This window comes from Caloenas nicobarica, chromosome 3 (assembly GCF_036013445.1).
Source record: "Caloenas nicobarica isolate bCalNic1 chromosome 3, bCalNic1.hap1, whole genome shotgun sequence".
Classification (NCBI taxonomy): Eukaryota; Metazoa; Chordata; class Aves; order Columbiformes; family Columbidae; genus Caloenas; species Caloenas nicobarica.
Genome location: NC_088247.1, coordinates 103,812,191 through 103,838,467, shown reverse-complemented (window position 1 = coordinate 103,838,467; position 26,277 = coordinate 103,812,191). Strand labels below are relative to the sequence as shown.

The following is a 26,277-nucleotide window of genomic DNA, read 5'->3' as shown; positions in this document are numbered from 1 at the left end:
ACCTCACCTCCATCCAGCTGGAGGGGGCAAGAGGGATGGGACCCTCAGTCAGTTGACAGAGTCCTCAACAAAGGAGGTCTCAGAGTAGCTGAGAAGTTTCTGGACCATGTTGTAATGATGACAGGCAGATCTCCCCAGGCTGTAAACCAGGGTTTCTGCTGAAGTTCCCCTTTGAGTGGTATTCTCAGAGCAGCAGGACTGTGAACTGGAGCTCTCCCCTTAGATTGGGACACCATCTAAGCAGACTTCCCAGGACTCAGTGCCCTCACCTCCTTGTTTGGTGAGTGGTTGTTTTTCTCTGTTGGATATATCCTTAAGTGAGTCCGTGCCTAACCCAGGCAAGTGGTTATTTCTCTTCTGGGTACCCTTGAGTGAGAGGTCTCTGGTTTTGTTTCTCGTGAGTGGATGCATGCACACTGTGGATCCTCATTATTTTTATGTGGTCATACCCCAATAATCTCCCAAATCTGTGTTTTATTGTTGTCAGAGTGCTAAATAATTTGTATAAACCCCGTTTCTAGTCGGTTTATTGGCTATACTTTTCCGGCTGGAATAAAATCTGTTTTGGAATTTATGGTCGCCAAAATTGACTTTTGGGGTGCCTCTGTGACAGCCATCCACTCTATGGACTTTTGACACCTGTCACTTCAGTTTACCTGGTGGCCTGCTTTCAAGGCATGGGAAGCATGGTTCCGTTCCTGGAAGGCAAGTATTCTCCCTGGTCTCTGCAGCAGCACTCCCATTTCATGATGGCACTGAAAAGCATGCATGCACACAACACTAGCAAGGAAGGTGACCTAAACCTTTACATGTGAAGTGCCTTTCGTATTGCTTTGTGTCCCCTGCTAGCCCTCATCTTCCCATCCTGTTGAAGTCTTCAAAGCTATAGCTGCATGGGCAGCACCCCACTCCTCTTTTGTAAATCTAAGCCATGCCTCAGGTATGTTTCGATTTTTCTAACTTCATATTCTTCCCTAGGCTGACCAGCCACAGCCTCTATAGCCAAATGCATTTGCTGCATTTCTGTTCCCCATTAGTTTTCTGCGCAACCCAGAGTTTGAACTGGCAGCATGATGAGCTGCCTAAAATCATTCCCTGTGTTTGCCATTTTGGGTCTTATCTTGCCCACACAAATCACACAGGAACAGACATCAGATTTTTTTTTCCTTATTAAAGAAGAAAGTCAAACAGTTTTCATGCCTCTTGGAAACTGCACATAACACTGCTGGAAGACTATTAACACAATATTTGGAGGACAAAAATAGTTCAAATTTGAACTTCCTGGAATATTACAAAGGCCTTGTTTGGAGACGGCATATATTGTTTGGCATGATGAAGCGGCAAGAAGTTGCTGTTGGAATAATTGTTAACGCTACAGGCATTTTATTGCTACTGACGTTTGGTATATCAAAGCTGTGTATAGGTAGCTTTAAAAATAATCCTGAATACCTCTCTTCAGCTCCAGAGATCTTGCTTGCCTTACACCAGTTTTGAAGGAAGACTTAGGTTCTTTCATAAATAGATGCAGCTCTACCAAGTCAGGGAGAATTGTAATTGCTTCTGTTTATTGTAAAGATTGAGGATGGCTTGGCATAAGTTAAGAGGTTGGATCAGTTTTCCATACTCGCTCTCACACTCTTTTTGCATTTAAGCAGAGTAGGAACAATGTAAGTAAGCTCTGGGGTTACTCACACTTTATAATGGGGTGAGCAAGGTCTCCCTGAGATCATATAAACCAATGATGTAGGAGAAAATAGGCCTAATGCTTTTCCTGCTCTGCCCCGCTTCTGATTCTTCAGGCCCTGCAATGCAGCTCAGGAGTGCCAGGCTTCACACCATTTATCTCTGCACAGACCTAGTCCTGAGTTCGCCTTGGGAGCTGTCACTTAGTTCAGGTTCTATTTGATAGGACTCAAACAGTTCCCAGTTTTGGAAAACTTCCATTCCAACTACTTGGCCCTGTACCTGTCTCAGGTTTCTCTATCAAGGAGTTTAGCTAGTTCCACTTCAAAGTCTCTATTTATATCTTTTTTAATACTGAGCTGTAAATAGTGCTTGAGCACTGACACCTCCCAAATTGTGCTCTTGGACACCTGTCAAACAAATGTGTCACACAAAGAAGATAACAGTTCATATTCACTTAAGTCCTTGAGTGCTCAGGGCAAATGTCGTGAATTCAGAGTGGGAAAAGATTGGGTGATAGCAAGCCTGCAGGAAAGGTAGGATGTAAAAGAAGCTGTAGTGACTTGTGCGATCATGTTTGATGCCCTGATCCAATGTGGGCAGATGTTTCTTATGTAACCAAGCTTGAACCCAGCATTTACTCTCTTGCTCCGTTTCCCATTTGTAGAATGGGAACGGCTCACATCACTTTACCTTACTGGGGGCAGGGGAAGCAAGGATAAATTCAATGAGGGACGCAACAGTGTGTTAGGGGTTGTATGAATAATGGGGTAGGAGAAGTTCTGGCAAAGATGCCACGTTTGTCCAGGCTGCTTTCCTGTGAAACAACTGAGTTCAAGAAAACTAGATAGCCCCTGGTACTCCTGAGGACACACACAACATGTTCTAGCTAGACCAGAGATTCCCCAGTACCAAGAGCTGGAATGACAGCAGCGTGCTCTTTTTTTCCCTCAGATTAGCAAGACCTGCTGGGACAGACCAGGAGACTGCAAGTGAGAGGAGAAATGACAATGCAGTAAGTATAATTATTCCTTTGCTTCTTGAAGATGGTCTGAAGAAAATCTAATTTAATGATGTCTGAAGGAGGCCTTGACTTATACTTGGGGTTTGTGGGACTGAAACTAGGGCTGAATGCTTTAAAAAAAAAAAAAAAAATAGGGAGAGACCCAAACAAAATGGAGTGTGCAATGTAACAGCAGCACCTCAGCCAGACCTGCAGTGCTGAACATGGCATCACATTGAAACCCGCTGTTTTTAAAAGGATTCTGGTACAGTGTGAGCCCACTCAAAGCCTCTCCCATGCTGTGCCAAAACTGCAGCCACACTGGGGTGTGGAGTGCCTGCTTCCTCCCTGCCATGAGGGAGACTCCATGGCCTTCAGCCTCACTGAAAAACAAGAGTACTTTAAAATGGGTGGTACTTCTCCATATAGACTTACTGCCCTCACGTGGCTGCCAGGGAGCATCTCTAATGCAGAAACAGGGAGCCCAGGAACTGAGGGAAACAGTAAAGACAAATAACTACATATTCAATTTAAACCAAAATGCAATTTGAGTTACAAGGAAGAGGAACGCAAACCCTCTGTGTGATTAACTGGAAGTACCTAGGAAGGCAAGAATAAAGTGGAGAAATTTACTGGTTTAGGAGTAGCAGGGAGGCATCCACATATGTTGTTTTGCAAGGACAGTGGGCCTTGATCTGTTCTTCACTAGTGTCCCATCAGCAAGTGCCATTTACTCAAAGAGACATGGTCCATCTAACTTCATCCAATTGCCCCATGGAGGAGACTTCACTAGTAACTGGTACAAAGAAGGTACGGGAGAGCAGCCACTGTGTCTTTTCCCAACTGTGGCAGACATGTGCTGCAACCTTGCTGTATCTACTAACCCTCACTGGCCCAGTTTCAGCAGCATTTATAAAGCTCTTGCTGAGACACCTCATATTGCAAATGTGTCCTTTTCTCTCCATGATCCAGAAGGAGATGACATTTCTAGCACAAATGGAGTCCTTTCTGAGGGACTTCCCTTAGGAGCCTGAAGTCATGTTTTATGAATGAGACCTTGAGCATCTGATGAGAGCTGCTGTGGAAGCACTGCACAGTTCTGCAAGGAGTGTCCTGTTTCTTGTACTTTCTTTATGACTGTGCTGCCGCTTGTGCACTCTCCGTGGGAAGAATGCATCTCCAGTCTTTGATGCACAGTAAACACTTGAATAAAGCAACCAAAAAAACAATCAAAACCAAAAGCAACAATTAAGTGGCAAGAAGAAACACAGCAAAAAGCACAAGCAGCAACTGCATGGTCAGAAGGTGACAATGCCAAACTGGTTGAATTGCACATGCTTCTAACAAAGGCACTAAATGCTACAAGGAGGCCACATATCTCCCACCAGTGAAAAGCTTGGATTTGCATTTTTGTTTGTGGACTTAGCATCAGTCTTACATGTTAGAGGTTGGTGTATGCCCAAGCCACATGTGAGACTAGATGCAATGAGACACTCGTTTTAAACTGCAGGGGAAAAGTGGGTGTGACAGAGATCATGTAGGACAATGCCAACACAAGGCACCTCCTGTACAGCTTCAGACTGTTGAGTGACACCTGCATCAAGACGGGTGTCAGCCCAGCCTGCCTGACAGCTGCGCTTTTTCAGGGATGCACATCACCGGGAGTATTAGAATTTCTTCAGGGTGAAAGAGACTGCAGTTCAGCAGAGCACACAGCAAGTTGAAATCAGTGAATGAACATGGCAGACAGACACTCAAGCTGCCAGGTCACTGGGTCAGTATCATGTAGAGGCCAACCAGGGAGCAGAGTAAATCCTGCCCTCTCCATTTTCATCTTAGGCCATGTCGTTATGCAGCATCATGAACAAAATTTCACTTTCATGCACAGGGGAAAATGTCCAATGAGATATCACTCAGTATCATTTTAAAATTTGTGTGTATATGTGTATATACACACAAACACACACAGTGAATATATATATGTATTTGTAGTAAATACATATGAACTTTTAAACAATTTAAACCACTCCAGTATATAGATTATATACTCCTATCACTTACCAGACAATACATTTTGTTACAGTGACAGATTCTGCTGCTCAGTTACCTTTTAAATTACAATTTTTATAAGTTACACATAATTGCTCAGTGGAAGGCCAATCTGGCAAGCACAAATCTGCAGCAAACCACTAGCTCCAGTAGTGATTCTTCAAAATTTGAAAGTACCTCCCCAGTTTCCTTCAAATATCAACTCTGCTTTCACAGAAATAGTTTCTAACATGCTACAACCCTTGTAAGCCAAGCAGGATTTTTCTTCTAGTACATATAAATATTTCACATCCTCTCTACACCATGCAATGCAAAAAGTAAAATCATGTTTGCAAGTGATTGTATTCTGATTTGGCCTCATAACTGTTTTAGTTAAAACAAAAACAAACGAACAAAAGCAATTCTCACATAAACCTTAAATATCAGCAGATTTTAAAGTCTAGTGATTTACATTTCCAAAGGAAATACCTTTTAGAAATAATGAACTCAGTCTGCAGCTGTTAAGTCCAAACATTGCAAATGTAAGAAATGGGGACAGGAAACTAAACAAAGCACAAAAAATGACTTGCTTGTCCAAACTGAGACACGCACAACTCATAAAAACCCTTACGTGCTTTTTAAAAATCCTTTTAGATCACCAGTGTGATGTTCTTGTTAAATATCAAAGTAGATTAGCTTGTACAAGTCTGTTGAAAAAAGCACTATCTTAAAAATGTGTGGTTCAAAGCTTTATCTAAAAAGTATTTTCAGAGATTAAATTGTGCATCTCTCAATGACATTGAATTATTCACAAAACCTTCCATAATGTTACATTTTGAAACACACTGATCAGCTGTCAAAGAAAACACAGCTTGTTTGTGTAATAGACACTGAAATAAAAAGAAAAGAAATCACAGAGCTTGGCTATTTCTAAAAAACTAACTCTCCAAGTAGAAATAAGATTATTTTAAAAGGTGGATAAAATTAAAGGTTCAGTCAGACCTGTATTTTTTATTGGCAACAACCGCTGTGATTTTTTTTTTTTTTTTTAAATGAACTCACTTAAGGGTGTGTAAATATTCCTAGCATTAATGATGCCTATGCAGAGTAATGTAACAGAAGATTAAAAGTTTGCACTCCCATATTTTGATACGAACTATTATAGGGTATTTCCAAAAAGTCCCTTTGACAATAAATAGCTATTTTCAAATTTGTAATTAACAAATAATCTTAAAAAAGTACCAAAAACTAATAAACCAAGTCTCAGTCAGTGTAAGAGGACCTCTTCATAAAGAAAAGGTAAATCCTCCTTTGGAGTAGTTACAACAAGGTGCAGAAATGAGACTAGAAATACACACAAGAAGGTACAAGGTCAACTGATTTACTGGAGTTGTGCAGTAATTTCCACCTTATGGTAATTTGAGGATTGTAGTATGGACCCAGAAAAAGATTTCCAAAAAGATACAATGCTGGGAGGACACAGGAAAAAGTATCTGTTTTCCCACGCTGAGGATCTGACGCACCAGAACAGGCATCCCTACCTTCATCAGCTGTTAGCGGCAGCAGTGGATGCGCTCGGAACCAGAAGCCTGACATTTAAACGTCCCAGCACTGACATCCCGTCTAGATCCGTCATGGCTGTGTCTAAGGTCAGAATAAACAGGCATTTGGGGCAATTTCGGCAGAAGTTGCGTGCACAGAGGCCAGTTTATGCAGCTCAGCATCACTTCTCTACAGGTGTACACACCGCTCTCTTCCGTGCATGCCGACACTGTTTTGCTTTTCTAATTATGACTTACTCACGCCACATGTTTGCACAACACTTCAAAAGTGTGAAGTGTTAGTAATTCTCAAGTACGGTTAAACTTGAGTGCAGTTCCAGGGCTAGAACACCTTAGCTTCTGGAAGCACAGATCAGACCCTTCACCTCTCCAGTATCCCATGCTCCATACAGTTTCTGTGCTCACAGCAGCCAGTGTACACATGACATAACACAGAAGTAATGCTCTGACATCAGCAGTGAGCCAGGCTTTGCACTGGAGTCCAAGAGCCTCATGAAAAATCTCAGTTCAACACGTAACTATTAGATTTTTAGGACACATCATGTCACAGATTTAGTGTTTTCCTTAGAAATATATGGCACGAAGTGTAAAACTATGACTTATTCCAATATGTACCATACTTCACAGCAAAGCTTTAAAAAGAATCCTCTAACTCCCACTTCTTCTAAATATACAGCTGGTGGGAGGCCAGGGTGTCCATGAATGGTCGCACAAGGTTGTCTGTTGAGAAGTAGAAGATCAAGCCAAAGGTGATGGAGATGGGAAGAGCAGGTAGTGCTTTCTTAAAAACAGCCAGTAACAAAAGAGTTAAGCATAAACCCTGCCAGAGAGAATAAAAAACACAAGGAGATATAGTAAGAAGCCAGGAAATGTATCTGTCATCAACAAACTAATATACAAATAATAAGCTGTATACACTATACAGCAATTGAAGCCTGCCTGAGCTACCAGTGGCACCAAGTACATTTGCCCACACCTTCATCTTTCACACAAGTTGGCCAGGTATTTTCTTCAGCAATCTTGAACACAGCTCTCTGCCAAGAAAGGTGTATAAACAGCTAGTGCTGACATACAGCTGACCTCGAGAGGTTAATTTATTTACAGATTATTTTACATTTTGTTCTACGCCATTATGTATGAAGTACTGATCCAGCAGATAAAAGCACTTCAATCCTGGTGAACTGCCCAGATAAGGAGTACTTTTTGACACCTTCTCAGTTTTCAAGGTCTCTTGGGGTTAAAAAAGGAACAACAACAACAGGAAAAAAAAAAAAAAAAAAAAAAAATCAACTGCTGTTCTTTTGACTGGATTGCTTACTGTGATAGATGAATTCTGGTTTTATCTGGATAGCAGGCCGAGATTTGTTGTTTGGGGGTTTTTTTGAGCGTGTGAAACCTTTTGTACATTTTGGGTAGACAGTATGGCTAACTGCATTTAGGTATGGATTCCTTCTCATTTGAGCCCTTTTTACTTCCTCCATGATGACAAAACTTCCGACACCAGGCTCCAAAAATTTTAACAGCACTGTTAAGAAACAGAATGGGACATTGGGCCTCATGGAGAGACAAGAGCGAGCATCTCCCCAGCAAAGAGGCCCCAAGATGTGGAACCAGGTGATCCTATACACTGCTCTGACCCAGGAGGTAGGAAGGCTACGCTCAACACAATTCATTTCAGTTAAATCATTTCTAGTTCTCATGCTTTTCAATCCATGATCTTCATAAGTCAAAGTCACTGTCTTTCACTGTCCTTGGGATCTAAGTAGCAAAATGGAGGCCCAAGAAGGACGGGATAATTCATTTTCTACCACCTGCTGGTTAGTTTCCTTGAGGGTGCTGGTGTAAACAGCAAATTCCTAGTCTACCTAGGTGAAAGCTCAACAGTGTGTGGTCATTAGGCCTGGCAGAACCAAGTGCTTTAGCAGTTACAGTATGATTGTCATCTGCTTTTACTGATAATTTCCATGGATATATGTCTCTTTCCTTCCTGTTTTTTCCACTGCAAACACAAGAACAAGGATGAAGGCTTTTCTCCTTAGGAAAAGAAGAGTTAACCTTTTCAACTATGCTTGCTAATCAATGTGGAGTTCATAATAGTGACTCTTGTGGCTAACGAAAGTCCCCAGTCTCCAGCACTGAAGCAAATACACAAACACTTCAGCTGTAAATGTTTTGGTTTTTTTTTCCCCCCCCCGGGGCTGTTTCACCTCCACCATCCCCACACTTGGCTCTGCTCCAAGGAATCCTCCCTCCCAGCCCCTATCATTCAGCTTCTCCCAGGGCTACTTAGAGCCTGTCTTTATAGACAGAGGACTGGCCTGGGAAATCCACTGGTGGTTTCTCCTGAACACCCAGCGTGTCACCTGCAGAGATGAAGCAGTGCTCACTTCTGGCAATGCTGCTGTGCTGAACAGGCTATAATGGAGTTTTTAAGAGCTCACTCACTTACTATGAGAATGGCTACAAAGCAGGCCAGCGTAGTATTCCAGTCTCCACTAGCTGTAGCAGCTGCTTTCCCAACAAGCACACTGTAAAAGATGAAGTCTCCAAGGCCCAGCTTCACACCCCCTGAGAGAAGGGAAAAAGAGAACAAGTGTTACTTCTGCTCCTGTTCAGCTTTCTCAAGAACAACTTCTTGTCCCCTGGGGAGCAGGTGAAGGTTCCTGCTTAAATTGTCAAGAGATGTCACTGGAACCTCAATCCCAGAACAGATACTGCAGCAGCAAGAAGTAATACAGAGTCAGATTCAAGACCTTTGTTGCTCAACAGGTCACCACTCTTTGAATTAACTGCGATTAAGCCAAACTGAGTAACAGAGTGTTAACCACAATGAGTAAAAACATCAGGCGCTGCCTCTGACTGTGCTGAAAACAAGGTATGAAGCCTCTCTTACTTTCCTCCTCCTCAAGCTCCTCGAAAGAAGTGATGGGGCGGCTTGGAACAGGACTTCTCGCCTCCGACATCTGAGAGTCTGCGTGTGAAGGGCTCCTGTGGTTCTCTCTCCCGTCTTCAGCTTGGTTCCACAAAAACAGGCCAAGAAGAGCAGACAAAAAAAAAAAAACCACCGCAAGAGGTAGCTACATTTATAACTTGTTTTAACACATGAAATCCCCACTTCTGTGAAGCTTCTCCAGAATGGGTAAGCCCTTTGTTTCTTGAAAGTATGATCATCAGGACCAGTTCAAGCAGAGACATTTAGTGGCTTTGAGTCAGAAGGGGATATGTTCACAGCTTCTTTAGCAGCTACCCAGGAGTTCAACGGCTTGAACAAGCGAGTACATAGGCAGAACTAAGCATTGCCCAGTGCAGGCTAGAATGACAAGTAAAACTTCATATGCACCCCCAGATTGTTATATCTTTGGGGTGGAGGTGCTCAGGTATTCCCTAGCTGGTCGTATGACAAAAATGGATGACTAAGAGGACTGCCATTTATGAGAAAAGTTCTGCCCTGAATCACATTGACATTGGGGCTGGGTGTGCATGTGTAGTTAGTGGCCACGTTTCATTGTTCACAGATTTTTTTTTTTTTTGGCCTGTTAAACACATTTAACAGAGCCCTTGGTAGTGCTTTTGGAAGCAGCCAGTCTGTGATATAGTACTCTATCTTGCAGTTCCTACTTTTCAAAAGCGCTCATACAAACTTTCCAGTCCACGTCAGTCTGACGAGATGCTGCCACTACAGATGTGAGCTGACTGTGATGTGGGACAGAGCTCCGCAGTGGCATTCTGTATGCCTCAGCATGTAGTTTGCTTCTGCTCTGTGCCCAGTTTCAAAGCAGGATTGTGCCCCTGTGGTTTGTTAGTATGTCAAATGCTTTATCCTGAAATAAGCAGCATGTTCAGTTATCAAGCCCTAGCATACATTTATTGCTTCAACATAAAAAGGTACTGTCATCTCTGAAGTGCAACAGAACCAGATGGGAAATCCTCCCAACACAAGTCAGATGTTATTAAATCACCTTCAAAACTGCAGTTTAACTTGCATTGCAAGAAGATAAAAGCAAAGGCACAAAAATTACCACAGGACCAGCTAGAATGTAAACTTGGAACACATCAGCTACTGTTGAGTAACTGCCCAAACATAAGCCTTATCCAAGGGCAGATGTAAAGACGTTCATTTTCTTTGGCAGAGTGAGCCACATTGCACTTACAGCTCAGTAAGAGCAGGTCTGTTCTGTGACACTGGCCCGAATGCAACACACTGCAATGCACTCAGTTCACCAGCTCATCGGCATTATATTTATGAGCCAATGTTATTTACCATCCTCAACTATTAAAAATATAAACCCCCACTCGCCCACTTTCAGCTTTGACTTCACTACATCTCAAAATGTGTCATGGACAACACTTGTTTGGTTTTTTGTTTGTTGGTTTGGTTTGTTGGGTTTTTTTTAAATAAAGGCAGCCTGAATGCTAGAGCTTCCTACATTGTCTGGTCATCTTTGCTGCCAGTCCTAAAAGCACATTTCAGAACATCACTAAGTTCCGCAACTAATGTAACAACACTGAAAAAAAAAAATGCAGCTGTCAGGATTCAGGGGCTTACATTTACTTTCAGTCTCAAACACACACATTATTTCCATGGGATAGTGCTCTGTATAGAAGAGTGACATGCAAGCAAACCTGCATCCCACGCCTGTTGACTTGATCTTCTTGCTGCTGTGTCTGGCTTTGCCATTCCAACTGTCCATATCATAGCAGCTAGAAGAAAGAGAGAAAGTAGTCAGCTGCATAAAACATCGGTCACTATAGCTCAGAGGAGCTAAGTAGGCACCTGCCCCTCTGTAAATGCTTTTGTAGCACTCACTCTTAGTTGGTTTCCCTAAGCACTTAGAAGGCAAGATGGGAGGAAATTAAGGCAGTGCATACATTCAGTTTCTAAGAAGGTCCCAGAGCACAAATAGCTAAGAGTCAGTATAATCCTCTCTGTAGGATAAAGAAAGCAAAAATGCAGAACTAGGATCCTCATCTACTTTGTTTTCTTCCTGACTACTGACTCTCCAAACAATTGCCCAGGAAATTATGCTAGAACAAAAGGTAACCAGAGGTTACCATATACAGCTTACTCCTGTTCTGCTAAAGGTAAAGCACACAAGCGAGGGATAAGCTGGAGTTGTCAGAATGCCAGTTTTCTCTCTGCCTATTTGTTTTGGTTCTTTCCTGTCAAAATATTGGCTATTTCTGTTTTGTTTCCAAGAACAACTGAAGGATGTTTGGGGGTTATTCTTGAGATGGATCCCTAAATTAAAAAGGAATACAAACCATTCTGAAATCAGTGAAAGGGAACTCAAATCAGCTGTTTATGTAAGTGTGCATCAGTCCTCCTGTTTTTATAGAAGCTAAACTAAACAAAATAAGCCAAGGCAAACACAGTGCCTGCTTTTCCACTAAAAGCTCATCCAAAATGATGTTTTTGCATCTAGAGGGAGCCACAGAATGTGGTCTTCCAGTGGAGACACTGACATTCCGCACACTGACATTCTGCAGAAGAACTTTTTATTCAGTATTTATTATTCGTTGAATTGCATTCTCTTTTAGAGAAATTCTTGTTGACTAAAACATGTGAGAGACTTCATTTAGATTGTCTCAGGTCAGTATAACGTAATCTCCAGTAAAAGGGAAGTCAGCTGAAGCCAACAGAAGCTCTGCTTGGAACATCCAAAAGCATTTATATAACATTAAATGCTTGGAAAAAAAAATATATCAATCAGGTTGTGGGCATCCTCAGCTTGACACCCAACATTTGGAAATACCCACTCATCTTACAAGTGACATAATGAAAAAGTCACTGAGGTCCATGAAGCACTTGAGTCCAGGTCCCCCGAGTATTGAGTCGCCTGCCTTCCAACTATCTGAATCTTAAGCACATGTATACCTGTGTGGATAAAGGCACCACACACCATCGTAGTTAACCCAAGAAAGCCAGGGAAGAGATGACTGATCTTGTTTGCAGAGCAATACTTGAATAGAGCCCTTTACAAAGCGAGCAGCCACACAATGAACAAGAAAACAAATATATTCTAAGCACTGCCATCCATACAGTGCACAGAGCAAGAGGGGGCTACAGGAAGAATGGAACCTCATCACATGTTTAAAATGTGTCTGTAAAGCATATGCACATGAAATAAGTGTATTGAGTGAGCATCTTCTAATCACAGAACTTCACAGACACTACTGTCCATCTAACACAGGTTTTGGTTTGCAGAACAAAAGGGCATGTTCTGCACTGCATTCACAAAAAGATAGATCTACTTTTGAACATATCAGCTTCACAAGGTACTTGTGGGCTCCTTTTGGCTAATTAAAGTTGGCACCATTGTAACCAATAAACAAGGCTTTCTACAAATGGTCTGTTGTAGAACATAAATGTATGCCAATCTTAGGGCAAGGAAGTAACTAAAACTCTTTGGTTTGACACAGAAATAGGTTGTGAGTTTAATCTGGCTAAAAACATTAACATTCTAATCTTACTCACAGGAATATATTAATGCAGGAAAAATGGGCTCATTTCTCTCCTGTGCAGTTTCTACCAGCATTCTCAGTGGCCCCTTGGGACAGAGAACAGCCATCAGATCTGCAAAGAGAAAAGGGCCAGACAACCTCATCTCCAAATATCATGCATATTTTTCAGTCTTTATCTTTAAAAAGCTATTCTCCCCTCAAAATTACATCTATCAATATTAACTGGATGATTTCCTGAATGGCAGTTTCTGCTACTTTGCATAATTCTGGCTGTTCTAGTCCCTGAAGATCTTCACTTAAAATACCATCCCCAAGCCATAATGTAATAATGAGTTTTCATTGTGCTAATCCTATAAAAAGCCTCTTGAGAATACTACATATTTCTTTGAAAGCAGATGGCAGCATTACATCGAGGTGTTAAATTTAACTAGAGGAGAACTGGGGGTGTTTTGTTCACATTCCGCAATCCATCGCTACATACACTCTGTGTTTCACATGAAGGAAGGCTTTTGGTCCAATTCCTCTTGCCCACCCTCCCTCCTCCACCGGAGCTCCTCACCAATATGTACATTACCTCCCAGCTACCTCGTTCTGCAGGTTCTCTTGAAACTTGTAACGCATTCCAAAATCCATGATCTCCTGATAACCGTAAACGAAACCTGCAAGACTATCAGGTTGCTACTGATAAAAATCCAACCACCCCTACCATGCAGTTACATGTGGTTCAGTACTTCCCTGACTTGGTGTTCCACTACAAAAGATATGGTAGGAGTACAGTACCTACATGAACAAGTTAGCAAGAGACAAGCCAGGAATTCCACTTAATCGCCCATCTGCCTCTTTCTAAAGCTGTCAGCACCATAAAGTTGTTTTTTGAATAGCACACACAGTCCTGATATTGCCTCTCCATGAGCCACACCTTTAGAGTCACAACCTAGACTTACCATAGATGGAGATTGCACCTAGAATCACCCATGCTGACCATTCAGGTAGATATTTAATGAAAACCAGTGCCATCAGAGCACTGATCATAATGAGATATGCTTGCTGGAGCTGCAAGGGACCTTTCCAGTGGATGCAAATCATTCCAACAGCTCCAAAGTTCCAGATGATTAAGAACAGAGTGGGGTAATCCATGGCCACGTTATATGTCTTCAATACTTCACTGGAATACAAGAAAACTTAGCTGAGCAATAAAAGCAACTGACACGCAAAGCATCCCACTAGCCATAGTTAAACAAGCAAGCCTCCTACTACACCAGGAGGAAGCAGTATAGGAGCAGCTCCCATCATGAAGAGGGAACCTGCCTTGTGGCCAAATTGCTCTCTTAGCTCTCTGTTCCTCCTGCAGGAGCTGGACCTGCTGTGTGTGCAGACAATCATCACGCTGCCAAAGTCCACAGCAATGCCCAGGGTTTGAGCAGGCAGGATTTCAAATCTTAACACAGGCCTGTGGCTACGTGACCATCTGCAGCAAAGACGTCATCTAAGAGTCATCCCACTGGGTGCATGATGCTCACAGTTAATAATGAAAAGTTTTAACAAGTATCACCTGCAAATTAAAAGCTTGGTTCTACCTGAGCTGGGAACAAAGAGAATCCGCCTGAAGCAGTGTAGTCTGAGAAGAAGGAAGACAAATCAGAGAACCAACTCAGCACATAAACTGCCTTTCTACTTGCTTCTCAACATATAATTCAGGCCTTCATTTCATCACTTCATGGTGATTTTTGTAGACTAGGCACTGTAAAATCGGGAATTGCCTATTAAAGACCTTATTTTCATTTTTTTTTAAAAAAAGAAAGCCATCTCATTATAACAATTCTTAAACTTCCACTTGTAGAAGGGGAGACATTCCTTTCCTTGTTCAAGTTGTGGATTTTCTGTGAAGAGGTGAAGGAGCCCTGAACCGCCAGGTTACCTGCACCATTCCCACTTACCCGAGATATATGTAGGTAAAGAGGAAGAGCAGCATCAAAGAGGACAGGATCAGCCAGCCATGGATGAACTATCAAGGACAAGAAGAGACAGTGATTGAAGGGGCTGTTCCCCCTCACACAGGTCACAGTGCTGCGTGCACTACTGACAGAGCTTCCTATTGTCCAACAGCACTCCTCCTCCAGTTTCCAAAGACGCTGCCCTCCCCACTACTGGTGAGGGAGGAAGAAACAGCCAGTTGGTCCTAGTTCTCTGAAACCCTTTAGTTTTATATTGGATCCCTTGGTGTTTGTTTGCGTTGGCTTGTTTTGGTTTGGGTTGTTTTTTGGTTTTTTCCAGTCTCTTTCCATTTCTGTGGGTATCCATTCTGGCTCCTAGCTTCTGTGCTTGGTGGGGAGGAGGAGGGCTTTGCCCAAGGCTGTACAATAAATCCATCTCAGGGCTAAGTTTAAAAAGCAGCACTGGCCAGTGCTCAAATCCTGGGCTGGCACCACAAAACCTGAATGCGCCTTTCCCTCCAAGCCTTGTCCCCTTCCACCAGAGCCTCCACAGGCAGAACACCACTAGTTTCCACAAAGCTTGTCCAAAACGTAAGAGAAGGCACTTGCAGTAAATGGTACAGCTTAGTCCGTAAGTAAAACGGCAAAACTTTTTGATCAGGTGGAGAAGACTCAGACCTGACTAACACAAAGTAGCAGGCCTCATTTTTAAGAGCCTGCCACTACAGACAAAATAACAGCAAAGCATATTCAGGGGCACAGCTCTGCCATCACTGACAAAGGTTCTGTACCTTGTGACTCTTGCTGTGACTAAGATGTGGACTAGCCAGTACAGTGCCTGTATTTCTCACTGACACGCCAGCGCCACCTGAACTCAAGTTCACAGTATATAGCGGAAAAGGCTCTGGCATGAACACTTTACCTTGTAGCAGCGGTATTTATAGAGCAGGACTAGGAACACTGTCATTACAACGATGACACTGATCATTATGATGGTGTTCAACACAGAGTTCAAGAGACGCTGGCCCACAGACGGGGTATCCTCAGTGAAAGGGGTGTAGATCCTGCAGCATAAAGCAAAAGCCGTATAAAGTATATATATTCTAACTAACTGCTCCAAGATAAAACCAGACCTCTGTGTGTGTGGGAAAGAAAGGGAGGTATGACTGCCAAGGACAGCAAACATGAGATGTAGCCTCTGAAGGGGCTGGGCTTCAGTTAATTATCAACCAAAGATTAGTGCTCTCTATCAAAAGCACATTCCTACAGAGAAGCTGTAGCTGGCAGAGCTCTAAACAAAAAGACTTAGACTATAAATGACTTTATCTAAGTTTAGTAACTTCTCTCCAGGCCATGAATTTTTATTGCATGCTCTGGATCATCTCCATGATAATTATGAGGATACATCCCAGGTGCTGTCCTGAAAATGAGGGACCCTCTCTTTCCACACTTGGTAGGAAAGTCTTGGACTTTTTTTATCCTTTCTCATCACTGTGCACATCCTCTCCCACCCCACCCTGCTTTTGGTTCCGTTCAAGGGACCAGAGTCCCTGTTTCTCCTCCCAATGTGCAAAGGACAATTAGAGCCCCAGGAGTGCTCTCCAGTACAGTCAGCAAGAGCTGGATGGAATTATGTATCTCTACCATGAGTCTTTAGGAACCAGAAACACCATCAGGAAATGAGACACTCATCCAAATGAACATGCTATTCCCTGACTGCTGCCAGCAAGTGAGAGAACAGATCAGGAGTTCAGCCTGGGCCTTTTATGCTGCAGTATGAAGCAAATTCATTATATGCTGCTCATAGGCCTTGCTTAGAGCACCCTAATAACAGTGGTGCTAACAAAGCAGTATACTGCAGGTATGGAAATCTTACAGATGAGCGTAGCATAATTTAGTAAGATCTCTGTATGTTTACACGGCCACCTTCAGCAGCGCAAAGGTTCTCCCAACCTTCCAAGGGAGCACTCTGTGTACACAGACACGCGTGCGTGGAACATATGTGTAAAGCTAGGGAGCCCACATACTCAGAGGCTGGTTTGAAGACCTCACTTACAGCTGCCCGTTTTTCTCCGTATAGAAGCGCACTGACTTTATGGTGGCGACGACAACAATCATACAAAGGGTGACAGGCACAAAGAGCATGATTACATGCTTTGCTCCATATTTCAGGGTCAGTTCCTCCTCTTCATTTTCCAAGGCGCCTTCTCTCACTGGAACACCTGAGTCAGACATTTCTCCATCAGCGATATTGTTAGGGCTACGGCTGCTACCTGTTCGCCTCTTCTGAAAAAAAAAATATTAGCAAGCATATAAGACACTTATTTGTGTTCAAAACTTCATTCCATCATACTTCAACTTGTTCCTATTTGGAAGATACCAAATGAACAAGACAATTAGAAGTTCCATTACAAACTGGTCATAATCAAGCTTTTAAACCAAAACCGTGAATATCTAAGGGCCTCTTCAAGTGCAAATATATAGATGGACACATGCACACGAAGGGCAAGCTGCACAGAACTTAGACAGAAGAAATGTCATCTGAGATGACATAAGCTTGATCCGTTTCTCCTCCCACAGCAATGCTGTTCTTGCTTTACCCCACTGCTTTGCATTTGCTGCATTTGACCAGAGCAGACAAAGGGTTTCTAGCAAGACAAGGCTGAAAAGGATATCCTGCAAGAGTGCATCAGGTGCTGATTAAAAGCCTGCCTCTTTACCAAAAGGAAGGAAAAGGGAGGAGTATAGATGGAGATAAAAAGGAAGGAATAGTAACAGTGGAAGAAATAGGAATAGGCACTGCTGCTGCTGGCTGAGAGACTGACACCAGAGAAACAGCACTGGCCAAAGCCAGTCATGGAAGGCAGTCTGCTGGAAGGAATGGAAGGGCAGCAGGATTACATCTGTCACCACATCCCATTTTGTCACTCCCCCAGAAGGACGCACACCTACCCTGTGTGCCTGCGCTTCCCCTGCCTGCGAGGCTTGCAGGCCATCCTGATAGGAGGGGACTGGAGGGCTCTCTGCAGACATCAGGGATGTTCTCTCATTGCAGGGCTCCTCCTCGCTGTCTGAGTTGTTCATGAACGTGATCATCGTGGCTGTGGTAGGGAGCACTCGGGAGGGGCACCGCCAAGCACTACTGAAGGCTGCGGGGACAAGCAGGGCAAAAGAGAAACAGTAAACATCACAGTGCAAACAACTGGAAGTCTGAAGAGGAGGCACAATTTCAGCAGGAAGGCTACAGCACACTATGTAACTCTGTCTCCTCCTAACAGCTGATTTAGGCATGACAGTCCGTTCAGTTAAACTCTCTGTGACTTTTGCCATCAGGGAGAACAGCAAAATGCAGCACTGAAGCAACTTAATACTTTTTCTTTGCTGCTTCTATTTTCCCTCTCCCATTAGTACACCTTGACTTTCACAAAGCAGGTTTCTCAGTGCGTGGTTTTTGTTTTGCACAGGCCAAACTAAACTTCACCTCAAATGTTGGCTGCTAGAAAGCTAAGACAGCTCAGCTCTTACACAAAACCCCTGCAAGCATCGGCAGCTAGCAGAAGTTTTAGTAACCTGGAGCCTTGGCTTAAATAGGCAGCTAACCAGGCATTACATGCTGTCTTCCCTGTCACAACTGTTTATTAACCAGATGAATTTTATTAGCAGTTCTTCTCTTTGCCCATGGACAGGGAGAGGTTTGTGTAGAAAGGGAAAGACCTGTCTTCTCAGGCAAGCCACATTTTTTTTCCTTATGTTGCCTTGTGATTAAAAGCAAAACTACTTGGATGGGCAAAACCTTAGAATATAAAAGTGGAGGCTAAAAACGTTTGGCCTCTTTCCACCTACTGCTGTGCAGCAAAGCAGCATGGTACAGAAAGGAAAGGAACAGCTCTTCTTTCTAGACACCAGAGAAGAGAGGTACACTGCCCTGGATACTGTAAAATAGCCTTAAAGCTGGGATTTCAGGAAGCTCTAAAGGCAGGTGATAATAAATGCTAAAATGAATTTTCCTAAGCTTAAAAAAGCAACTGGAGTAAACAAGGATAATTCAGTCACCTTCTGATTTTCAGCCACCTGTCCATAAGCAAAACCAGACCTCTAATGCACTATAAAGCTCTAATATCTACAAGAACACCTCCTCTGCAGTATTTTACCCAAGCCAGTGTGTCTCAGGAAATAAATCCAGCTCAGAAGAGGAAGCTGAAGAAGCCATGTGACTTGGACTCAAGTCACTTCAATCTGAATCATGCATTAGTAGCCCAACTAGTACACTGTGCTGTCTACCAGCCAGCTTGAGAGGTCAGAGTGGGTACTTTAAAGATCTCTCAGATCTCTCTTCTCACTAAAGAAATTGAAATTCATGCTGGAGGAAGGAAAGAGGGAGGAGTGAGAGATTCCCCTTTTCTTTCACAACCTCCTCAACACATCAAGCACCTTCAAGAAATTTTAAAATGTCAACTCAAGTTAAACATTTTTCAGACAACTGCTCCTCCCCTGCCTTTTCTTCAAGCTTTTTCATATCATTTTGTTCCTCTTTTTTGTGACAAAAGTGGTACAGTTACGGGAAACAAATGCAGGGACAGCCCTCAAGCTGGGCCTGTCAGCTTTACAGTAATATTGTGTTCTTACTGTGTGAGCTGCGTGACACCTGCACCTGTGTGCTTATTTCTTACAGAGCCTAAAATCTCCACTCCAGGTGCTTAACACACTCTTCTGACTGGGCATGTGAGAGCTCACAATTTACAGCTGAGAGCCTAGATTCTGGTTCAGTTATGGGATTTAGGCCTTTAAAGAAGTCAGGTACATAAAGTCATTCAATCATGACATACTTCTGGATCTGTGAACAGGCTAAGTTATGCATGCCATGGGATCTGTGACCCAATGAGTTAAATAGCTCTCAAAACCTTCTGCCCATGTGAGAGACCAGGGTAGAAATAAATATTTACTGTCTAATAGTTTGGCAGTAATATTTTAGGTTTTAACAAACCAATTAAAATAGTAAAGAACTTTTTCTCCCAGTATTCAAGAAACTGCCACACAATTTCTGCTGCATGAACAGAGCAGTTCTGCAGAGGATTTAGAGGGGACAGCCAATTAGCCTATTTTCAACACCCTAGTTGTGCCCACTGGAGGAGTTAAACCAACAGCAAAAACACAGTGCTAATTCCTAACCTCCATGGTTACATGGAAAAAGAATTCCATGTTGTAATACATCTGTTTTTAAGCTGGACATTTTCTGCTATTCTCCTTCAAAATGGATACGGACAAATGTGAAGATGTGACAATACTTCTGGTCAGCGAGCAGACTCAGACCTGAACACAGCTTTACTGTCCCTTGTTTACAAGGATTTGGTTTCACTGAAGTCTGACACAAACAGACCCCAGCATATCTGGGATTCTACAGGAGCTCCTGTGGCAACCAACCTTCAACAAATCCAGAGACATTGTACTTGCAGCTGCCTTAAACTGACCTAAATGCATGGTCCTGCTAAAGGGCTTGTCCCACCACCCCCAGTCTCTCTGAAACCAACACCAGGTGCTCATCAGCTGCCTCGCTCTTTTGAAAAGACAAGAGGCACTTGTTTTCCTTTGCTGTCACAGAGCCAGGTTCCAGCAGGACTGGCTCCCAGGCTGGCTATGTGAGTAGCCTCTGTGTCCACAGGAGGGAAAGGGAGCACTGGGCCATCCCCCTTCCAGAAGGGTCAAGCCCTATGGTGGCAAGCCCTTTGCTCACTGCCAGACAAGAAGACCTCCCTCACCTCAGGTCTGCAACACCTATGGCAGCGTGGGTCTGATTGAGGCAGGGGTCTTTGACATACAGTTTACAGAGGCAGGAATGCTGGCCCTCTCCCTCTGCCCCACTGTGCACCCACCAGGGAGTTTGTGTAATGCCACTACTGATTGATCAGAGCTGCACTTTGAACTCTCACCAAGGCTGAGCTGGCTGCCAGAGGGAGCTTTGGTTTAAGCAGCCTGTCCTTCAGGGGAGGAAGGACCAGCCTGGTCACTCCTGCCCACGTACCCAGTACATCAGCCTTTGGGCTGAGCAGGGGTGAAGAAGAGAAAGCCTCTGCCCTGGGTGCTTGCTTGCTGAACAGAGAGGGAGCCACACAGCACCAGGCAAGCAAGAAAGAGGTGCTATAAAGCCACACTGTTTTCTGATATCATTTCACTGCTTAAACTAAGGGAAGGGGCCTTGCAGAGATGATTTCTGCCTCCCAAGGACACTAGATACGCCGTAACAGAAAGCACAGGAACCTTCTTTCTTACTTGTGCACATTACACCAAATACATCAATGCGTACTGATTGTGTTTTCCTAGGCTGAGCTGAAAAGGGCGAAGGACAGTTCAGAAAATAAAAGCACAGAGAGCTGAGATGAGCCTGCTTCCTTTCTGGCTATAGCAACAGGAGAAGCTTTGGGCTGGAAGGAAACGTAAGCTCTGTCTGTATTCACAGAAAGCTATAAAGCATGGTCTAGCAAATGCAGTAAACAAAGAAATTTAAAAACGTGTCAGACCATCATCAAACTGACCCAGTAGGTTGCAGGGTATCAGGAAAGGTTCTATTTTCCCACATGGATGGATTCAACCCATTAGGTCCCATTCAAAAATCATATCATGTTTAAGAGCCAAAAGACCGAACTCTCAAAACTGTACAGCAAAAATGAAAGGAGACAAATCTAGGTCAGTAGTAAATGCTTATAGTGGGGCAGCTGAGGTGGGAATAAAACTCCTGCTTTATAGCAGTCTTGTGAAGTCCACAGGAGAGCAGATGTCCAGATGACTTTCATGCAAGTAACCTCTTTCCTCAACAGATTAATGGATTTTTATAAAACTGGGCCATTTCACACTAACATCAGGATCTAGCCTTGGTTTGCCTTTTAATTTCATGCTGCAACATCACTGTGCTACAAACAAAGCTAAATCCTTTGCTTTGCATTTAATTCATCACAATACCAGTAGAATATACAGCACAGAACAGCTGCCATAGGCTGGCAGAATACTTAATAATCCACTTAAGAGTTAGAATTCCTGCTCAAACATACTGTTCTCCTAGACGGCAATTAGATGAAGAGAATCTGTCTTCCTTTTCTATATTTAGCCCAAGAGAAAGCTTTGCACTGATGCTGACAGCCTGATGTTCTCTTACATTTCAGCGGTAACAATCACTGCTGTTCGTAAATATGGAAAAAATAAAAAAACTTTAGGAAATTCTAAGTGGTGGAGCCAAAAAGATTTCCAGGTTCTTGCCAATACAGCCAAAACCTGCATGCTGCTAAAATGACAGAGGACTTGAAACACACCATCTCAGCGGTCAAAAAGGAACTTGCAAATGCCAATCGCTTTCAGCCCCAGAACACAAAAATAACAAAATACAAGATACTACAGGAATTTGTAGAGTTTTGTAGTCCTCTTTCTCCGTTTTAGGGCTCGCCAACACAGCTGAACTAGCACTGCTTTCTTCTGTCCCACAAGAAAGGCACAACACACAGAGCCCCAAAGGGTTATTTTGCTGGCAGAGCTGAAATCCAGCCCCCCCCGCCAGAGCATCAGAAGGATTACTTTGCCAGCATTAAGCCCAAATACTCTAGCAATCAGCTCCTCATCACGGCATAAAGGCACCACAGCCCTGCAGACCTACTTACTCCGGGGAAACCTCAAAGCTAGGGTCAGACCCCACGCACAGGAGCAGCTACTCGCGGTGGTCCTAACACTGCCAGGAGCATCTGCACCAGCAGGTGCTGCAGGTGACACACCAGGGACACCCAAGGACACCTGTGTTGGGGCTGGGTTCCCATCTCCTACCCAAGCACCTGGGGCAGCCAGCCAGGGGGGCGCGGAGCCATGGAGCCCCCGCTGTCCCCGCTCCCACCAGGACACACATGTACACACCGGGGCTGGGTCACCTTCCCTGTCCAAGTGCACACCCAGCCCGGCCGGACGCGCAGCAGCTGGCAGAGAGAAAGAGAGACAACAGGCACCAAAGAAAAAAAAAAAAAAAGGACAAAAAACCCAACAATCCTGCCTGCCAGAGACTTTGTAGGAGCCCAAAGGAGACCTTGCGCCCATGCAGGCGTTCTCCCCAGCTGGCCTTTCTAAGGCTTAAAAGTCGGGGTTCCACGGAATCGCCGGCAGCGTTTCCAAATGAAATCCTGGGCTGCGGGCAGGAACCACCGCCCAGGAGAAACACTTACACGCGTATTTTACCTACACATACACACAAATACATATAAAATATATGTTATATACACACGTCATATGCACCTATACAGAAATATATTTGTACATACATATATCTATGCCTAGCTAGCTATATGTCTGTATACACATAGATGTAAACTTTCACCGGAACGAGCCCGCAAGGCTGCCGGACCTCCTTCCTCCTTCCTCCCCCGCCTCCGTCCCGGGCCCCGGCGTGCAGCGGAGGGGCCTCGCACGGCTCCAGCAGCGCGGCGCCCCGAGCCCCCACCGGCCAGGCCCCGTCCCCTCGGGAGGGCAGCCAGAGCCCGCACCCGGCAGGGGCACGGACGGAGCCCAGGCCGGGACAGCCAGCGCGGCCGCCGGTGTTTACCTGCTCCCGGCTCGGCACAGGCTCCTCTCCGTGCCCATGGGCTCCAGCACGCTCTGGCCCCAGTGCTGGCCGGAGGAAACGAGCGCGCCCACCGATTCGCTGCAGTGGCTGTCGCTCGATGGCTGTCTCCGCCTACTAGCCACTCTTCTCCAATAGGAGAGAAGGGTGAGAAGAAGGAGGGCCAATAGGAAGGCGGCTCTCGTCGCCGCCTCTCTCGGGCGGTGAGGCAGCCTGTGAGGCGGTGGCCTCGCCGCCATAGTGGGGCGGGTGTGGGCGGTGCGGGGGGTCAGCGGGGTGAGGCGGGCTCGCCGCGGGGGGCGGCAGCGCCTCGGAGGAGCCGTGGCTGCCGGAGCTGGGCGGCGGTGTCAGGTGTGGGCTTCTCCCTCAGCGAGGGAAGGGCGGCTCCGCTCGGCCGCGGGCCCGTCCTGCCGGCTGCCGTTAAGTGCCCGGGCGCTGCGGGACCGGCTGTGGTGGCGCCCGGTGACAGGAGGGAGCTGGTAGAGCCCCCTCAGCTTCCCCTGGAGCTTAATGGCTGCGGCCTCACAGCTGGACGCGGGACACTTATGATGCCGGTGAAAGGCAGTCTTAGACTAATCGCATGAAGATGTCTGGCTTTACACCCGTAACTTATGTTCTTACAGACCCTGCAACTATCGGAGCCACAGGCGTTTTTTAAGGCATTTAAATGTTTATCAATGTCCTTCAGTAATGGGAAGGCTATGAGAGTGTGCAAATCCTGCCTGAAATAAAAAGGTAAGGGAGAAGAGTGGAGGAGTAAATAGGGAAACCAGAGGAAATCACCCAAGAATGGTTCTTTTGGAGTTGTGCCTGACCTCTGCCCAGTTTATAGGTCAGAAGGATGAATAAAGGAAAATTACAGACATTTTCACATTATTTGTTATGGGCATGGGAAATTTCTATTTTCTAGGCATCTTTTTGTTTAAAAAATAGCACAGCAGTAAGCAAGAGAATCCTGTAGACAGGTGAAACTGTTTTTCAATCAGCACACAAACTATTCCCATGCCTCAGTTATTCCCACTGCTTTATCAAGCAACAGTCAAGTGAAAGTTTTTTGCAGCTCTATACCACTTGCTCATCATCTGTGGGGGCAGAGGCATGAACTGGAGTCATGGTAAATTCACTCTGCTGCTGCTGCTGTTGTTTAGGAAGAATCTCAGGCACAGACATAGGGAGTATTGGCAGCAGAGGTTTACCTTCCTCATTGCTTTGTGCCATCTGTGATGATCTTGCATATAGAAGAAGTAAACGGTAAGACAGCAATGAGGGAGATGCAAGGTAAAATAAGTTAACTTATCTGCTGTATATCATTGGAAAAAAATGAATATTTTGCAGATTCCAAATCCAAGTTGGCCAACTCATTATTTTCCTTGAATGTCCTGCACAATATTGGTGACAAGTGATAGACCTCCCGTATGCCTGTAGTCGTTATTTTGAGCCACTTTGTACAGAGAAGTAAGTTACATGTAAAATTCTTCAGCATCCTTGACAGCTGCTTATCAAAGCATGGCCAGCTCTCCTTTGCCAACGTAAAGTTAGCCTAGGAAAATTGATAAACTGTGCTGAGTTGCCTTCATCACTAGCAGAGCATCAGAGCTCTGTGTAACAGGTTTCTCTCAAAGGCTGTGTCTGTCCTTGGTCTGCTTGCTAAGCTGTTGAGTTCGTTTTCACTGGACACTTGATCCAGCTGGAGTTAATTTTAAATGGGAATTTTTCTGATGAATCCTTTGCACGTTGTACACTCAGCTGCTTGTTAAGTTTGTTTAATATTAGGAGAAGGAGTGATTTTGGTTGCACTTAGATTTTTCCACAACTGAGAGTAGTTTCATACCCCTTTAGTTTATGTGGAGCTTACGTATCTGACACAAATTTGGGATAATGGTAAAAATATGTATCTGTTTTAAAACATTTTACATCTTCAAAGCCAAAGCATCGACAGTCTGAACTGTGCTGCTCTTCACCTTGCTGGCAGTTGGCCAGTCCCTCTGAGCCTGCCCAGAGTTCTCACGGAGCCAGCAACAGGCACGTTCCAGTGAACCCTCTGGCCTGCCATAAATCTGTACAATAATAGGTAAGTTGTTCTTAGGCCTGTTAAAGTCCCTAGGGCTGTGTGCAGATTTCATCCATATGGAGTCATTTGAGTTAGGAGCAAATGTGTTTTCTTACAGGTGAATTTTCTTCATTTTTCACTAACACCTGTCAGTGTCTCCCTTATTCTTTTCTCCCTCACCTCCCTCTGTTTCTACCATATAATGGACACAGCAATCTTTGGTAATTAATGCTTTTTCTTGTCCACTCTTCCTTTTCCCTTTTTTACACAGTTTTTCCAAATTCTAGGTTCATTTCGCTGCCCTTCCTCTTGCCAGTTCCAGTTAGCATCATATCTGTATTTGCCTTTATCTTGGTAGATGCCTAGGACTTGGAAATAATTTGGTTGTATTACCAAGGCCACACACCTCAGAATTCTGATGCAGGTTCCCCTTTTCCTCCAAATCATTACGTTTTAAATAATAATAGTGACTGGTTTTCATTTGCTTTCTGCTTTTTTAATCTCTTAGGACATTTGAATTGTTAACACCTATTTTGCTATTTTTTCCCTCAAATATCAAAGAGACAAGTGTTTTGATTTGTTCTCCATTTCCTTTTCAAATGAAAGCCAAAACTTCCATGCAATCCCAAGCTCCCTGAAATCAAGGTATGTTCTACTGAGCTGGGCAGCCTCCTACTAAACAAGCTCTCTCTGATTCAACAGCAGGTGACAGATACCCCATTCAGCATGGCTGTGTGGATTTTAGAGGCTGTAAATACCACCTAAAGGTTGACTGAAAACCATGTTCATCATCAGGCTGCAAGATAAAAGAGATGAGTCAGGCCTCGTCCCATCCTTACTAAACCCTTCTTCCTTAACTGCTGGATGGGCTTTGTCTCCTTCTTCTAGGGGCTGAAGGGATGGGAACTGATTTTACAAGCCCAGTTGACTTTTCTCAGCAGCTTTAGAAGCTAAACTTGCAGCTTTTT

General features: G+C 44.2%; 1 protein-coding gene across 1 annotated transcript; it reads right to left on the bottom strand.

Moving 5' to 3' along the window:
* Positions 1-6,419: 6,419 nt before the first annotated feature.
* Positions 6,420-23,304, bottom strand: PSEN2 (presenilin 2). The gene is made up of 11 exons (XM_065632366.1): positions 23,242-23,304; positions 17,625-17,821; positions 16,729-16,958; positions 15,595-15,736; positions 14,676-14,743; positions 13,683-13,903; positions 12,752-12,850; positions 10,900-10,977; positions 9,170-9,289; positions 8,726-8,844; positions 6,420-7,096 (listed from the first exon to the last, which is right to left on the bottom strand). The coding sequence occupies exons 2-11, from the start codon at positions 17,766-17,768 to the stop codon at positions 6,941-6,943; spliced, it is 1,377 nt and encodes a 458-aa protein (XP_065488438.1). The 5' UTR covers positions 17,769-17,821; positions 23,242-23,304; the 3' UTR covers positions 6,420-6,940.
* Between the last annotated feature and the right edge of the window lie 2,973 nt (positions 23,305-26,277).

Excerpts from the sequence above, each read along its gene's own strand:
- PSEN2 (XM_065632366.1), bottom strand. The coding sequence starts at position 17,768 with ATGATCACGTTCATGAACAACTCAGACAGCGAGGAGGAGCCCTGCAAT. Across the intron at positions 16,959-17,624 it reads GGGAAGCGCAGGCACACAGG|AAGAGGCGAACAGGTAGCAG; the intron begins GTAGGTGTGCGT and ends TTTTTTTTTCAG. Across the intron at positions 9,290-10,899 it reads TCAACAGGCGTGGGATGCAG|CTGAAGACGGGAGAGAGAAC; the intron begins GTTTGCTTGCAT and ends TGTGGAACCAAG.